The 16,467-nt window shown below is 50.2% G+C and overlaps 1 protein-coding gene across 2 annotated transcripts in view; it reads right to left on the reverse strand.

Moving 5' to 3' along the window:
• GLYR1 (glyoxylate reductase 1 homolog) overlaps nt 1-16,467 on the reverse strand; it is a 526,825-nt gene that overhangs the window by 425,083 nt on the left and 85,275 nt on the right. For both annotated transcript variants that reach the window (XM_086941330.1, XM_086941329.1), the window contains exon 2: nt 10,286-10,322. In XM_086941330.1, the coding sequence (XP_086797456.1) occupies nt 10,286-10,322 (37 nt within the window). The remainder of the gene's footprint in view (nt 1-10,285; nt 10,323-16,467) is intronic.

The following is a 16,467-nucleotide window of genomic DNA, read 5'->3' on the forward strand; positions in this document are numbered from 1 at the left end:
TTGCAGCATGACGAGGACCTCCTGCTGCAATAAGTGCAAATGCTCGGCGGACATAGGACGGTGTCTTGGGGGTATGTTGGGTGGAGTGGATGTTAACTGCAGACAATAACCGTACTGTATAAGCTGTGTGACCCACCTGTCTGTGGTGATGGACTTCCAGACTGGCAGGAACTGTTGAAGTCTCCCCCCGACAGGTGTTGCGTGGTCGGGGGGCATTGACAAGGCGTCACTGTTTGTTAGTGGCAGAGGATCTGGAGTGTTGTTACCACGACCTCTCCCTTTATCGCTGTTTCCACGATATCCACCTCGACTTTGTTTGGTGTATGTGGTCTGCATGCCGCCTTTATAGTACTGTGTGGTTTGGGAGAGCTGGCCTCTGGAAACACCCCTAGTGCTTGAGCGACGAAAAGAACCACCCCGGAACTGCTGGGACTGCAGAGCCCCCATGGACTTAGCAGTTTGTGTTCTTTTTGATCTTCTCCAAGGTGGTGTCCACCTCTGGGCCAAATAGATGATCAGGGTTTACTGTCTGATTGAGAATGGTGGTCTGTATCTCTGGCTTGAACCCTGAGATTCTGAGCCAGGCATGTCGTCCCAGCATGACACTAGTGTTAATAGCTCATGCCGCGGTGTCTGCCGCGTCCAGTGCACATTTAATAGAAGCATTTGATATGAGCTTCCCCTCTTGGATGAGCATCTCAGCTGCCTCTTTGTATTCATCTGGCAGGTGCTGTAACAGGGTCTCCAGTGTGTCGTAATGTGCCCTGTCATACCTGGCTAGAAGTGCTTGTGTGTTTGAAATGCGCCAGATATTGGCCGCTTGAGCTGCCACCCTTTTCCCTGATGCCTCAAACACCTTAGATTCCTATCTGGGGGCGGAGCATCACCCGTTGTTTGTGAATTAGCCCTCTTCCGGGCATTAGAAACAACAAGAGAGTCCTACAGCAACTGTCCCTTGATGTAAGTAGGGTCACTAGGTGCCGGTTTAAACTTCTTTCAAATTCTAGGGTTTATCACCCTGGCTCTCGTAGGCTCCTTAAAGATCTCCCCAGCATGCTTCAAGACACCCTTCAACATAGAGAGAACTGTCAAGACTCTGCCTGAGAGGGAAAAGGTGTCAAAAAGAAAGTCCACTTCAATGGGGTCAGCATGGAGCTGGACGTCATGATTGTTCGCTGCCCTTTCAATGAGGGCATTAAAACGCAGCTGAATCCTGTGTAGGCGACCTTTTTACAGCATACATCTGAGTGTCTGGGGTAGAGTGAGGATCACCTGGGTCAGCAGCAGCTGCCCAGGGTTCATTGGTATCATCTGGCTCAGTGTAGACAGGATAGCTGTATTCATCATCATCACCTTCCCCAGTGTCCACATCTGAATAAGTGGGTGAGACATCATGGCCATGTGGAGAAACCGGTTCCACAAGAAAATGGGTCGAAGTGGAATTCTTTTTCTTCTTTAGTGGAATTTTATAGGACTCCATTGGCTGTTCTGGGGCAATTTTCCGCTTATGATGGGAAAGTCTGCCTGTTTCGGCATCGCTAAATTGTTCTTGTTGTTCTTCCAACGAGGATGGTCGATGCTTTAAGACCGGGACCACTGTCGTCGACTTCGGCACCGAGGACACCTTCTCGGGCACGTTGGTGGCCATTCTAGGGGCGAAAGCCTTCGGCGCCACTTTCGGCGGCAACGTGAAGTGAACGGGGGTGGACGCCTTCTGAGGTTTATCGACAGGTTTCGAAGGTGGAGGATCTTTTGGCCCGACACTCGAGGCCTTGTCCTTGATGCGCTTTAGGGAGTCCGCCACTTGCTTGGAGAAAACGGCGGACGGCTGCGTCGACTCGACGGAATCCTTCGAGGCACCACTAGACGTGGACTCGTGGGTCGGTCCGCTCTTGGCCTTATCTTGTCGACGCGGAGTCTTGAGAACCTTCGGATCACTGAGCCCTTTTGTCGGTGTTGACCGTCTTCGGTGCCGATTTCTTTGGCTCGACTGCCTTGACCTTTGTCTTCGGCGTGCCAGACTTCGTGTCGATGCCCTTGAGCTGTTTCTTCAGGTCGATAACGCCCTTTTGCTTCGTCGGTGCCGACAGGTCCGAGGGCTTTGAGCCGACCAAAGCAATATGCACTTTTTGTTTTGATGGGGGCACCAGTGCTTTCACTTGCGTTGAGACCGGTATTTTCACTTTCGATTTCGCAGGGTGCGGCTCCTTAGCAATGTCCGTAGCCGAGCCCGAAGGCGGGGCCGTAGAACTCACTGGAAGATCTTGGGTAAGGCCTAGTGGCGCTCCCTCGACCTGAGCCTTCTGAAGCGTTTCGGCCCCAATGTCAGTTTGAGTTAGCTCCTCGCTCGAGCTATCTTCCATGGCCCTAAAGGCCCCGTCGTCGTCTCCTACCTAGTCGACGACTTCTTCTGCGTCGAGCATTTCAACATCCGCGTCGTAGTTGGAGTCGACCTCCGACGCAGGATTCAACAGGTTCTCACGAACTTCCCGGTCAGCTCCTTCATCATACCCGGCATCGAATATGTCCTCAGGCGCCAGTGCAGTCTGCTGGGCCTCCAATGCAGAAGAGTCTTCTTGGATCGAAAACGGGAACAAGCCATGCAGCTGGCTTCATCATGATCCGGCGACAGACACTTGTTGCACACCGGGTGGACGTCGATGTGGGGATACTTGGAGTTGCACACGGGACATCTCTTGAACAGACTCCGTTCCATGATGGTCCGTTGATAAGGTCTCTGGCGTCGATAAGGTCTCTGGCATCGACTGGGCCTTCAGCGTCGAAAGCACGCGGCTTTCTGGAATCCGGCTCGGAACTGAGCTGGAAGAATCGGGCACCAAACGCAAGACTATACCGACGAGAAGCTAAAGGCCTTTTGGCCTTAAGAAAGTTTTATATCGATTCCGACTAGAGTGAACCAATATACCTCCGAACCCAATGGCGGAAAAAATCAATCTGAGGATGGAGTCTATGCCCATGCGCACTGTAGTCCAGGTGAGGAGCCACCTATCTCGTGATACTTCGAGGACTCTTCCAGGACAACAATGTGTGATCATCCAGACCCAACACTAGGCGGAGATCTATGCACAGATATGAATTCAGCAGCCCACATGCCTCGAACCTATCTTTTAAAAGTGTGTGCACCAATGGGGGGCGGAGCTAGCTCGCAACCACAATGGCTGCCTGAGCCGAGAGCTCCCCCGCTTCCAAGACCATCCTGATCACTATCCTGCTGATAGCGGTACCTGAACACTTCCTGCTGACTGGATTCGGCTATCGTAAAGACTGGGGCGGTCTGTGGCCGATTTTTGCCCGAATCCCTGGCGCCTAGGAGCTGTTACCTACCGAGTCTGGGAGCGCCGAGTGACTGTGGGTGGAGAGGCCTGTGACGTGCGAGTCGCTGAACCCTCCCCTGGTCTCCACGGCACTGTCGCAGGGCTCGAGTGGCCTGGAAGAGTGGCGGTGAGATACGGCGGCCGGAGTCTTGAATCAGTTCCCCCCTGACTATCTGTGGCAGTGAGCGAGCGGCTGGAGAGCAAGGGGCGCATGCCGGGAGGGACACCCGACCCGAGGCTCGATCCAGTACGCAAGCGCCCGGCTCTGGCTGGGCCTCTGCGGACCCTGCCGCCGGACATAACACTGCCGAATAGAGATCTTTCCCTGTGACCGAGCGCTGGCCCTCTTGCTGCCGGCCCCCTACAAACGCTACAGTACCCCCACCAGGGCGAATGGAGGATCGACATCGGCCGGAGGGACGAATGCAGGACGGTCACCCTGGTGGGCCGTGGTCTGAGGCCCACGTGCTTTTAGCGGCAGAGGAGTGCGGAGCCTCTATCTGCTAGCCAGGTGAACATCTAACGACCCTGGAGGACTGCGCCTCGTGAAGGTGAGCGCGAACAAGCAGCGCTGAATTACTGCCGGTCACGCACTTGGGCCCGGACGACATACATTGCTGCCATGGTGCGTGGATCTTCTCTCAGATCACAAGCAGCTGGGCAGAGTCATTCAACTACTGCAAGACAAGTCTGATGATTTGGAGGTGCGGTCCCGCAGATGCAACATACGCATCACTGGTCTGCCGGAGACAACGCAGACTGGGAATATGGAACTGTTCGACAAAATGCTCCTGAAAAAATTACTATGAGAGTCAGCCTTTTCTGGGATGTTCGTAATTGAGAGAGCGCTCCGCATCCTGGGACCGAGACCTAAGCCTGGGGCGCCCCCGCGTCCTATCATAGCCAAGCTCCTTAATTACTGGGACCGCGACACGGCACTGAAGCTCGCGAGAGAGAAGCAACCGCTAACTTATGAGGGATTAACGCTATCTCTTTTCCCCGACTTCACTGCGAAAGTACAGGAGGCGAGACGACAGTTCGTGTCAATGAAACGTATACTCAGGGACATGGGAACGGACTACGCGATGCTATATCCGGCCAAGCTGCGCGTCAATAGACAAGGGAAGTCTATGATATTTACCGACCCGAAGGCACTACAGAAAGCCCTTAAGGAATGGCGGAAAGAACAGAGACACTCACAGGCAAGCAGCCGTACTGACGACTCGATGGAGGGCTCCCTGGAAGACCAGGACTGAGGCGAATCACTGAACCATGAGACGAGGACACGCTGGTCTTGTGGGGCTGGGAACTGTTGATGTATTGACTATCATTGTTGCTATAGTTCCTGGTGGTAATGGCTGATGCACACCTCTGCCCTACTCCCCCTGTGATATACCAAGCTCAGAACCCAGGGTTTTTCCTGAGTGGGCTGGAGGGGGGCTGTGGTCGGGCTGGAGGCCACTGTTACTTTACATTACTATAACGAGTTGTGGGTAGTCACTGCCTCGGGGAATGATGACCCTAGGTACAATGCGGAGATGCGCCAGCACTGGCTACAATGACACGTGCCGAGTCCCCTACCTGACCAGGTTGCCTTGGGCTCAATGTAAATGTTATGCTATAGCCTGGGAGGGAAGCATAGTATACTTAAGCGGAAACGCTGCTCACCATGTGCGCAGGGAACGAAGATGATGTATGTACTTATCTGCTATCCCTTTCTCTTTTGTTTGGGAGCGGGGGGTGAGGCGGGGTGACGAGACTATGTGAAGAAATAGTCTAGTTTTACTGTTAGTGTACTACCTCTGCCCCTGCGTGTTACACTCTACATAGAGGGGTTCCTATGTGCTGGTTTTCTCATGGGGGGGGTTGATTGCAGAGTCCTATGTGGGAGGGAGGGAAGACCGCGGCCTTGTTGGGGTTGGGCAGGCGTGGGAGGATCTGGGGGGGGGGGGGGAGGCGTGGTTGGGGGGGGGACACGACTGCATAGGTGCGTTGTTGGAAGGGGGGGCGGGAGGGGGGCAGGGTTGTTAGTTGTTAGCACGAATGAGAATATTCATGGCACAGTTTTGCAGAGACATCTTATTTGACACAGGCACAGACTTCGATACACGATCACTTACATACACAACGATGACACAAGCTAACGCAGCGGACACACTTTCATTGTTACGTGGAACGTCAGAGGCCTGAATGACCATTGTAAGGTCAGACGAGTACTGCAATTCCTGCATAGGCACATGATAGATATAGCACTCCTACAAGAGACTCACTTGCGCCCTGACAGCCCCTCTCTACGATACAGGGGTTTGGCGAACAATATACATGCGGCAGGATTCACTTTGAATGCCAGGGGTGTGTTGACCTGGGTCAATCCTAAAGCTTCGCTGACGCTGACCCCAATCGCCACGGATGAGGAGGGACCCTACGCCATCACACGATGCGTAGGAAAAGGCCTAGACTTCCACTTAGTTAATATTTATGGTCCGAACTATGATTGTCCTACCTTCTATTCGGCGCTGGCATCGAGAGTGCAAAATCACTGTGGAGAGCATGTACTCTTGGGGGGGGGGGGGGGGGGGGGGGGGGCTTTAATATGACTAGCCAACCCATGCTGGATAGATCGGACGGTCCGGATAGGCGCCCCTCGGCCTCTGCCAAGGTACTGGAGATAGAGATGACGCGTAAAGGGCTGCAGGATGTGTGGAGGACCAGGCACCCTAGTCGGGGAGGATACACTCACTACTCCGCTCCCCATGATATTCACACCCGAATTGATTATTGGCTATCCACCTCACACCTCTACTCCCTAGTTCGGACGTGTAGTACGTTGGCACGCACTTATTCTGACCACTCTCCAGTTCTCATTACCATTGGCACGCCGGCGAGATGTCCTCCCCCTTTTACCTCGTGTTTCCCCCCATTACTCGTTGTTAGATGGCGCTTTCAAAGCAGAACTAGCTTTGCCATAGAAGAATTCTTCGAAAAATGTTGGCTCGGTGGACTCGTTCTTGGCGGTGTGGGAGGCGTTAAAGGCCTATATACGGGGAGTTTCCATAGCCAAACATGCGCGCGTTCTCAAATCAATCAGAGGTCGATTGTCCCTGCTTGAGAACAAACTCAGACATCCAGGCGCGTCGTCTACATGACTCTAGCACAGAGCTTTTACAGCTCAAACTTTACGGGAGTATTACGAGGAGGCGGACTCAGAGTTGTAGCACTTAGGCAAGTACGCCATTGCTAGATCCTATGGTGAGGGCGAACGGCCAGGCACAGTATTAGCGCGACTGGCGAAGCAGCGTAGGCACAGCGCAACATTACCTGAACTAAGGTCCCCCATGACTAGCGACCTCCTACCCGAAGAACAGGTGGCGTATCGTTTTAGGGATTATTACGCATCACTATACGCATCCAGGGGGCCGGACCCAGAGGAACGCATATTAGATTATTTGACACATATCCAGCTCCCATGGCTGACTGATAAACACCGTGAGTTCTTGGTCCGTCGTTTGGGCACTATCCTCAATGAGATCTGGGAGTGCGCCTGGTAGCAACGGCTTAACAGTGGCATTCTACAAAGCATTCTCTGACTTGCTGATCCATCACCTATTGACGCTAGTCGAGCAAATGGCGGAGGCAGGAGAGATGCCACCCACGATGCAGGAGGCAATCATAGTTGACATTCTTAAACCGGGAAAGCCACCTGAGGACTGTGCGTCGTATCGTCCGCTCTCGTTGCTCAATGTCGATGCGAAGATATTTGCAAAAATGATTGATGATCAACGGGCTAAGGCAGTTAGCAAACTTGTTGCCCCAGAGCAGGCGGGCCTTGACCCTAGCTGCAACCTCACTTACAATCTGTGGTCGGTGTTTGCCGCATTCCAACACACACATCCGGAGGTCTCAGCGGTAGCGGTCTTCTTAGACATGGAGAAAGCCTTCGATTCTGTCGAATGGCCGTTTCTCAGGCACGTGCTGAGTCGTATGGGGGTGGGAGACCTCTTCCTCCAACTGCTAAATATCCTCTATTTCTCCCCCTCGGCCCGGATTCGCATAGGCTCGCTTACGTCGGATCCATTCAACATCGGCCGCGGCACCAGGCAGGGTTGCCCCCTCTCGCCCATACTATACGCCTTAGTTGCTGAACCTCTGGCGTGTGCATTACGTGAAAACCACGGGCATCGCGGTATCCGCTTCCCCACGTACAACTTGATAGTGTCCACCTACGCTGACGATACGCTACTGTACGTGCAGAATCCGGAGGAAAATCTACAGACAGTGCTTCGCGTAGTTGTATTATTCAGCTCGCTGTCAGGGATACATGTGAACTGGAACAAGACGATAATGTTCCCACTGACGCCTGCCACTCGGAGATTTGACGCAGAATATCCTATTCAGTGGACCACAGACTCGGTACGCTATTTAGGAGTTCGGCTGCACACAGACTCCGAGGTAGTTCTCAAAGAGAATTATGGGGTGGCGATATCTAGTCTAGAAGACAAAGTGAATAAATGGATGAACCTCCCCTTGTCTTTGACGGGCCGCATCTCTCTACTGAAGATGGTAGTTCTCCCACGATTTTTATTCTTGTTCAGTAACAAACCCATGGCATTATCGGGGGCCTTCTTCTGGCAGCTTCATGCTCTTGTACTGCGACTAACATGGGCCGGGAAGCAACCTAGAGTGGCATGGTCGATACATACGCCCGTTTGAGGAGGGTGGACTGAATGCACCGGACCTGGAACTGTACTATCGCGCTGCGCAGAGTGCTCATGCGTATGGCTGGATTCACGGCTCGGCGGATACACCGCACCTGCGTATAGAATCGGTAGTTGCAGATCCGACCCCCCCTCCCGGCGCTACTATCTCGTCCCAGAGACCGCCGAACGGGTATATTAGACTCACTGAATGTAGTGACACATGCTTGGTATCATTTGATGGATGCGCAAGCCTGTTCGCTGCTTTATGCCCCACAGGCGCAGCTGGCCTGGTGCTCTTGGCTTGATCCCTGCAGGGATATGGGAGTGCTGTCTGCTCTTGCCCTTTTGGGGATCACTATAATGGGCGACGTTTTTGTGGACAGCAGGGCCCGAATTTGGGAAGAGATTGATCTGGAGGGAGCCCAGGGCTCCCTTCTCCCCCGCTTTCAGTTCCACAGAGTCCGTCATCTCTCGAGGGGGCTGCTGGGGGAAGACATGACAGAGCCCCAAACGGTTTTGGCTTATGAATACATAGTTAATGCTAAGGCGCCAACTAAATTAATAACGAATGTGTACCTCATTACACTTACGGAGCGAATGATGGAATACGCCAAGCCTCGCTTGGCATGGCAGACGGACTTGGAGGTGGAGCTGCCTGAGGATAAGTGGAGGTACTGTTGCGCAAACGTTAAAAGGGTGTCGATTAATGGACGGCATCGCTTACTGCACTTTAAATTGCTGATTAGGGTCTATTACACCCCAGCGCGCCTGTTCTGGTACGGACTGCGGGAGAGCCCTAGATGCGAGAGGTGCGGATGCCAGGTTGCGGATTTTCTTCATTTGGCTTGGCTATGCCCGAGGGTCTCGGACTTCTGGTGCGCTGTCTACGGGGAGGTGAACAGAGTTACAGGCCGGGCGCTGGCCCCTTCCCCTTTACTGGCCCTGCTGGGGTTCTGTAAAGATATACCACCGGAAAATAGACGGCTTGTAGATATGGCCTTTCTGGTCGCTAAGAAAAATGTGGCGACTACTTGGAGGAGGGGCCCGACCCCGACGCTTTCCCAGTGGTCCAGAGACATGCTATACTGTTGTACACAGACTGAGCTGTATAGCAAATTGTTACCGCCTCGCAATAGACCTAAGAACTACTGGGCGCTATACTTGGAGAGTAGATCCCTACAGGGCGCAACAGACGCGGACACGACAAACTACTCCAGCGACAAGGGGGCTGCGAGCGGATGACACGCACCACACTGACGCGGAGACACTTATTTAGGGAAAACACCAGCCAGAATGCCACCCTATCTGTATCTGAGCTGAAATGGGGGGGGGTGACGAGGGGTGGGGGGATGATATGGGGATGTGCTACAAGTAATGGTCAACCTTGTTTTCTGTACTGGGGGCTAAGTACTGCTGACTGAATTGTGCATGTTCTAATGCTACAGTACTGCTGTCATGCTCTTCGTGCCTGTTTTTTGTCCCTTGGGACTGTTTGTTTATGAAATGCCAATAAACACATTAATAAAAATAAAAAGTGTGTGCACCAATCGCAGTGCTGTCTAACAAACCCTTCATTTGTGACCGGTCCCAAAAACCTTTACACGGGGAGGACACCATTCCACTACTGTCATCCTCCTGTGCTTTGCATGGAATAATCTACACAAATATCTTGCTGCATTGCTGTTCCTGTGTACCAGGCCTGATTCACTCCTCCTGTCAGCCGGTGCGAGGTGAAAGATGGCTACAGGTTCTTCAATAAGCGTTGACTCTGCTGCATTGTTTTTCTGGTGATGTGGAGCCTGCCACTGAACTCTTGCTACTCTCTCTATAGCTGCAGCCCTCAATAGGTCTCATTGTCCTGGGATCTTAATAAAGTGTCACACGTTAGCTTTTTTCTACAGACTGCTACACACCGCTGCAAAAACGTTTTTGCTTCAAACATCCAACTTGACTTCAATTTTTACTGCAAAAAAATGTTTGGGCTATGGGGATAGCTGCAGAACTCTATTTATGCCCTTCTCACTGCCATAGTGTCCCCTTCACACAATTTTCAATGCAGGTCGAGGTTAATGCACAGTTCCAGTTATGTGGAAAAAAGCACAAATCAACATTTCAGACCAAAATGAGGTTTGTACTTCACCAACCTGATTAGGAAAGAACACTTGATCATATATTGAAAATGGGATAACAAATTTCGAATTAAACAAAGTGAGGCAAAGAATTATTTTTCAATACAAATATGGGTAGACTCACCTTTCCAGGCCATGGCGGGTATTTACCAAGTTTCCCCCTACAAAATAAAAAACAGGCTTGTTAAAAACAACATAACAATACTGTATATATCAACCTCTACCCCCCCCCCCAGTGAGAGGTTAAAAGGTACACCTAGAGCCGTAAATAAGCAAACAAGGACAATTTATGAAGACGTCTGCTGGGCTAATCAAAGTTAGAAGGGTCTATGGTGACTACACCCAATGCGCCTACAGAAGATAAAGTTTTGTTGTCCATGTTTATATTCATTAACACATAGAAATCAACACTTAAAAAAGAACAGCATGAACAGAAATGGGGAATAGGACAGAATAAATTATGAAAAAGTAATGAGATGAGATTCTAAAGGATGTATGCTTTATGAAAAGAATGTGTACTTGTACATTATTCATTTTGTACAATGGGACTTTACTACTTAGTAAACACAGTAAAGTAAAAAAGCAACAAAAAAAACACATTCATACTAATTCCAATGTGGTTTGCCCTTGGCATAGCTCCATCACAACTGGCTGTGAATTGTCTGTTCTATAGGGCAAGACAAAAATGTGCTTGAAAAAATAATGCCACTGCTTTAAAGGAAATTTGGAAACTTCTATACGACTACTTTAAAGGAAATTTGGAAACTTCTATATTGGAGAATAAACCCATGCGTGTAACATTCACCCATTACCTGCAGCATCTACTTCCTGTGGTATTTCCAAGATACAGGTTTGTTGCATTTTATGTTGACCGAGAAGATGGCGGGCTGGGTGTTGTGAAGAAAGAATATCATGGAATAGGTGAAGAAAAATTCACTATAAATATAATTTTACTAACTCTGCCCTGCGTTGCCTCCTTCTCATGTAGTTAGGATTAGCTTCTAAGGCATTACACGTTTGTGAGTGCAGAAAATAACCTAGATTTAGCTGCCACAACAGGCAATTGTAATTTTTCTATGTTTTTGCCTGTTTATGTTAAGAGCATATTTCTCTCAAATAGTGAATCCATTACTCTACCATGAATGTTCAAATATCTGAATAAAGGTAAGAGCCAAACCTAGGCAAGTTCCTTTATACTAAAGAGTGCGCTCTTGCTGTCTTGTCTAAAAGAGCTTCCAAATCTGCAGCTGCTGTAAAGAAGTACACCTTTCCATCTTAATACCAGAATGTTTTTAGGAGGAAGAAACTGCAAGCATGTGAAGTACTTTTCAAAGTGTAGGTTAGAAACAGGAATAAGAGAACCTCCAACTAATCAGCCTCGGCACCAGGCAGGATGGTCTGTAGAGTTTCTGGTCCCAGTTGCATAATACATTTCATTCTTTATTCAGGACTGAAAATAGGCAAGTTAGATGGTTCATGATGGTGCCTGGACCAAGCTGCAAAGATAGATTCTTAACTGAAACCTCTAACCCAAGGGAAGAAAGCACTAGAATGGTAGGTGCATACCTTGAAAGCAGTCCAGAAGAAAATTACTTTAAAAGCAGGAGTTGCTGCAAACTATCTTATCGTTAATGATGGGTCTGTCTCCAGTGACGGGACACTATGGGTGGCTTTGAAGCCCACCTTGCGGGGGTGGATATAGCCTGGTGCGCAGCGGCCCGTATGCGGCGCAGGGAAGAATTGGTACGGGCCGAGGAAGATGTAGAGGCGCTTGAGCGCAAGAGCCGGTAAGCAGGTGAGGGGCAGGTGGTGAGGCAGCTGCTCCTGGCGCAACAGTCCTATGCTGCCCTCCTGATGGACGAGGGCCGACAGGTTTGGCTGGCAACCCGTAGCAGGATATGGAAATGGGGAGACAAGTCAGGCAAGGTGCTACATCGGTTCTGCCAGGGCACCTTCCACGCCCAGGCTCTCCCGGGTGTACTAGATGAGGCCTGCCTCACATCTCAGCACTCGTGCACCCGGACCAGGCTGGGTTTATGCCCCAGAGAGCGACCAGGCATAACATACGGTGGGCGCATGTGGCGATGGCGGCTGTCCGACAGACTGAGGAGCAGGCGGCGCTCCTCTTAGCGGACATGGACAGGGCGCATTCGACTCTGAGCTGGGTCTATTTGTTCGCGCTGCTGCACCGACTTAATCTTGGCCCCCATTTCATGTCCTACAGGACACTCCTATATACAGACCTGACAGCATTGGTTCGGGTGACAGGAGCGGTCTCTTACAGCTTCGCTGTCAGACGCGGCACCAGGCAGGGGTGCCCCCTCTCGCCGTATTGATTCGCCTTGGCTATGGAACCGTTGGCGGCGTGGGTGCGCATGGACGCACAGCTCAGGGGCTTTGAGTGGGTGACTGGGTGACAGGATCGCTGTATGACAGGATCGCTTTATATTCGCTTTAAATGCGGACAATGTCCTCTTCTTCCTTATGACCTTGGATAGAACGGGGCCACGCCTCCTGCAGATCATGCAGATCTTTAGGGAATCGTCGGGCTGTATATGAACCCATGCAAATCCACGCTGTGGGTTTTGGGGAATCGGGTGAACGTAGGCAATTGGGCGTTCGCGCTTCAAGTGGCAGTGGGGGGCCTGAAGTATCTGGGGGTGTTCTTCTCAGAAGATGCCGGCCACCTCCTGGGAGCGGAATCTGGTGCCGGTATGGGAGCGAGTCGGTGCAGATATTAAGACTTGGTCGCGCATGCCGCTGACACACTATGGTAGATCAGCAATCTTTAAGATGGTAGCGCTTCCTCGGTTGCTTTACCAGTTACAGAATCACCCGTACCCGATCCCGCCCAAATGGTTCCGGCTGATGAATTCTGTACTTTGGCAGTTCTTGTGGGAGGAGGGAGCAGTGCGTGTAGCAATGGCCACATGCTTTCTTTCCACCTACTGAGGAGGACTCGCGACCTCGGATATTCTTTCGTATTACCAGGCCTCGCATTTTACTGGTCCTTAATGAGTGGTGATATGGCGACAAGGAGGATCTGGCATATTCGTTGGAGTGTACCCTTATGGGATCCCACACGCTACACACTATTCTTTACTCGGCGTCGCTGCGAGCGTGTTGCCATCAACCACACAGGTAGTATTTCAAATCTGGAGGAAGCCGTTGCAGTGCATGGGGTGGTGGAATACCCTGACCAGAGTAACCCCCTCTGGCATAATGGGCGTTCGCCGGACCTTGCGGCATTACAGGGTTTTTGGGGCTGGAATGCTATAGGCATCTCGACCCTTGGTTCTGTTGGGAGGGACACAACACTCGAGTCCATTCAGGATTTTATAAGAGGAATTTGGCATGCACCGGTCCCAGTTTTACCAATACCTCAGACTCCGTCATGCACTGTCCCCAGCCTAGAATCTCTCCCTGAATTTAGCCCTTTGGAGGCGAAGTTTATGGGGAATCTAGAGACAAAGAAGATATCACGGATTTATCAGTCCCTGGTTACTCATTGCTCCCCCACGTTACAGAGGCTCCGGTGGGTTAGGAAAGAGGATGTGGGCACACTGGAGGAGGAGGAGGAGGAATGGAGCGGGCGGGACTGATTGCCTCCCCGAGTGTCTTCGGTGTGGCCGGGAGGAGGGCACATTTCTGCATATCTTCTGGCACTGCCTATCCCGGGACCGATTTTGGAGGGAGGTCTTTGCATGCCTGTCGGAGGTGTTGGGGTGGGGGTTCCCACGTACACCACAGTTCGCCCTGCTACATGTCATGGAGGGTAGGGGGCAATGTATACAAAAGACATTATGCTGCTTGGCCTCACATTGGCAAAACGGGATATAGCTAAGGCGTGAAAGGATCCACGGGCCCCTTCAGTGGCAGCGTGGAAAAATGGCCTGGACTTTTGTATGGGGTTAGAACAGCTAATCTTTGTTGCCAGGGGATGCCCACGTAAGCATTATAAAATATGAAAGCGTTGGGCAGAAGACCTTCCAGGGGAGTGAATGCTGGGACTCATGGGTTTGTGTTGGTGCTGGGGGAGGGGGTTGGGGGCATGTGTACATATGCGGACATTCTTCCGCTCTGTATAGGATGATCGTGGACTGGACTATGTGGACATTGTGCGACTCTTGGGGTGGGGGGGGGTCGGTGGTCTTTTTGAAAAATTTTCATGGTATACGTAGTCATTATCTTAATTGCCAGCAATTTACACTATCCAATAGGATAATCACAGCAACATCACACGAACATCACGGTTCAGTCACCATGCCGCCCATGGACATTTACATACAGGAGTGGAAGAAGGTAAAGAAATGGGAAGTGACAAAAGGCAAACTTCTACTACAGAGTAAGCTTGGAAATGCCTTGGTTTAAGACTTTTGTTATAGGCTAGAACAATGCATGTGCCGTGCAGGGGGGACAGAGTAACAGACGTCATAAAAATTGCTGAGATTTTGCGGAAGTACTTCCCTGTACATTCTGTGCTGTACGAGAAGGAGGTGTGTGCTGCAAATCGAGGAAACATGGGATGGCCAGATAAGCACATATTCAACTATTTCAGCAAGCATACATTATTAATTGAGGTCTGCTTTCGTCACACTTGCAGTATAGTTTGCAGAAATACAGTGAGAAAGAATACAATTAATATAATGGTAATAAAAGAAGTTATGGTTGGTCTCCCCATGTTAATAGGTTTAGGTATTATAAGGACTCACACCTGGATTTCAAAATATCCAGATGGCACTCAAAGTACTGGATGGATAGAAAGTAAGTCTTGAGCGGGGGCAGAGGGATACATTTGCATTCAGCCCCTTCATGACATAGATGCACGAGACAGCAGTATTGAGATGATTACTGTCAGGGACTAACCTTGTATTTCAAGTGTTGGAGGCATACTTATAGTACCTCCAAGAACACTCCAAGGCCTACCCATTAAGGGTGGTTCCATAAAGAAGGATCAAATTAGTACTGCAGTATTCAGTGCCTCTTACGTCAAGAAGAAAACAGTGACAATCACTTCACTGCAAAGGCGCCACGGTTCGGTGTCTTCTTAGCCTTTGTGAGGCAGCTGAAGAGTTGATGACAGATAGATGCAGATGTTTGCTTGATAGAGGTGTTTAATTGCAAGACTGGGTTATTTGCCACTACGATTTACCTATGGTAACGTTCTAATTTGACATGGTCTAGTTAACATGTTTCTGCAGGGTTCAACACTAAAACTATGAAGCTGGTTATCGCCTTAAAGTGGCTGATAAACTTCTACTCTATATTTTTCTGAGCTACCTCAAGTTTTAATCTAGGCTTCAAACTGATATGGCTGAAGGCTTTTTTGCAAGAATGAGGTTCAATTAATTGGCCAAAAGAAGAAATTGTCGCAGCTGCTGCTAGTAGGCCTGCTGAATTTTGCATTGAAAGTTTTTTAATTGGAACGTGGGCCTTTCTCTAGTCAATAAGTTTGCCCAGTGGGTCTAAAGATTTGAATGAGGTTGGAATTTCTGAAAGTACTCTAGTAAAATTCCGAATATGGGCTCACAAAGGGAAGGAGCACATCATGACCGGCATAAGGTAAGCAGCTAAGAATGCTTGCAAATTACCAAAACATCTGGCAATCACTGCGAATAGCATTGCAACTCACTGTTTTTGACCATGCTCCACCCTTGGCGTAGGCCCACTTTATGCAAATTAGTTTGCACGTCTCTCCTCATGAAATCAGTCTATACTGACCTGCCAAGTGTAGGCCCCTACAGATAACACAAACAATCCCAAACTGTTTTGGGCCTCGTCATTAAGGAATAGCTTGGCGTCTGCGGTACAGCATGCAAGGGATCCACATCTTGGCCAAAACTTGTCTTGGGTTGCTAAAGTTCCCTATCAAAGGAGGCCTAGTCGTGCAGTTTTGGCTGGGTTGCTCCTACTTGAGCAGGACCAAGGCGGATTTGGACGACTCCAGTCTGAGGTGGTATGGTGGTCAAAAAGATTTATAATGGACGGGGATGAGGCCTGAGTAATTACTGGTGGCAGAGATTAATGCAAGCACTTTCTCTACCCATCACTTTTTTGTTCTCTCCCATCAGGCACACAAATTAGATTCCAAGCCATACAGTTAGCAGATGTTGGCCACCTCAGCAGCACAGATGAATAAAGATGTACTCTCGCATTACCCTACCCACATCAACATCACTCATTCAGAAGAGCTGGGACAGTCATGTGCACCGACTCACAAAAACATGGCTCCAAACCACATAGTTGGCTAAGCATTTGCCACTATACTATATACCAATTCAGGGTATTACCATGTAGTTATACACT

This window comes from Lissotriton vulgaris, chromosome 10 (assembly GCF_964263255.1).
Source record: "Lissotriton vulgaris chromosome 10, aLisVul1.2, whole genome shotgun sequence".
NCBI classification, from domain to species: Eukaryota; Metazoa; Chordata; class Amphibia; order Caudata; family Salamandridae; genus Lissotriton; species Lissotriton vulgaris.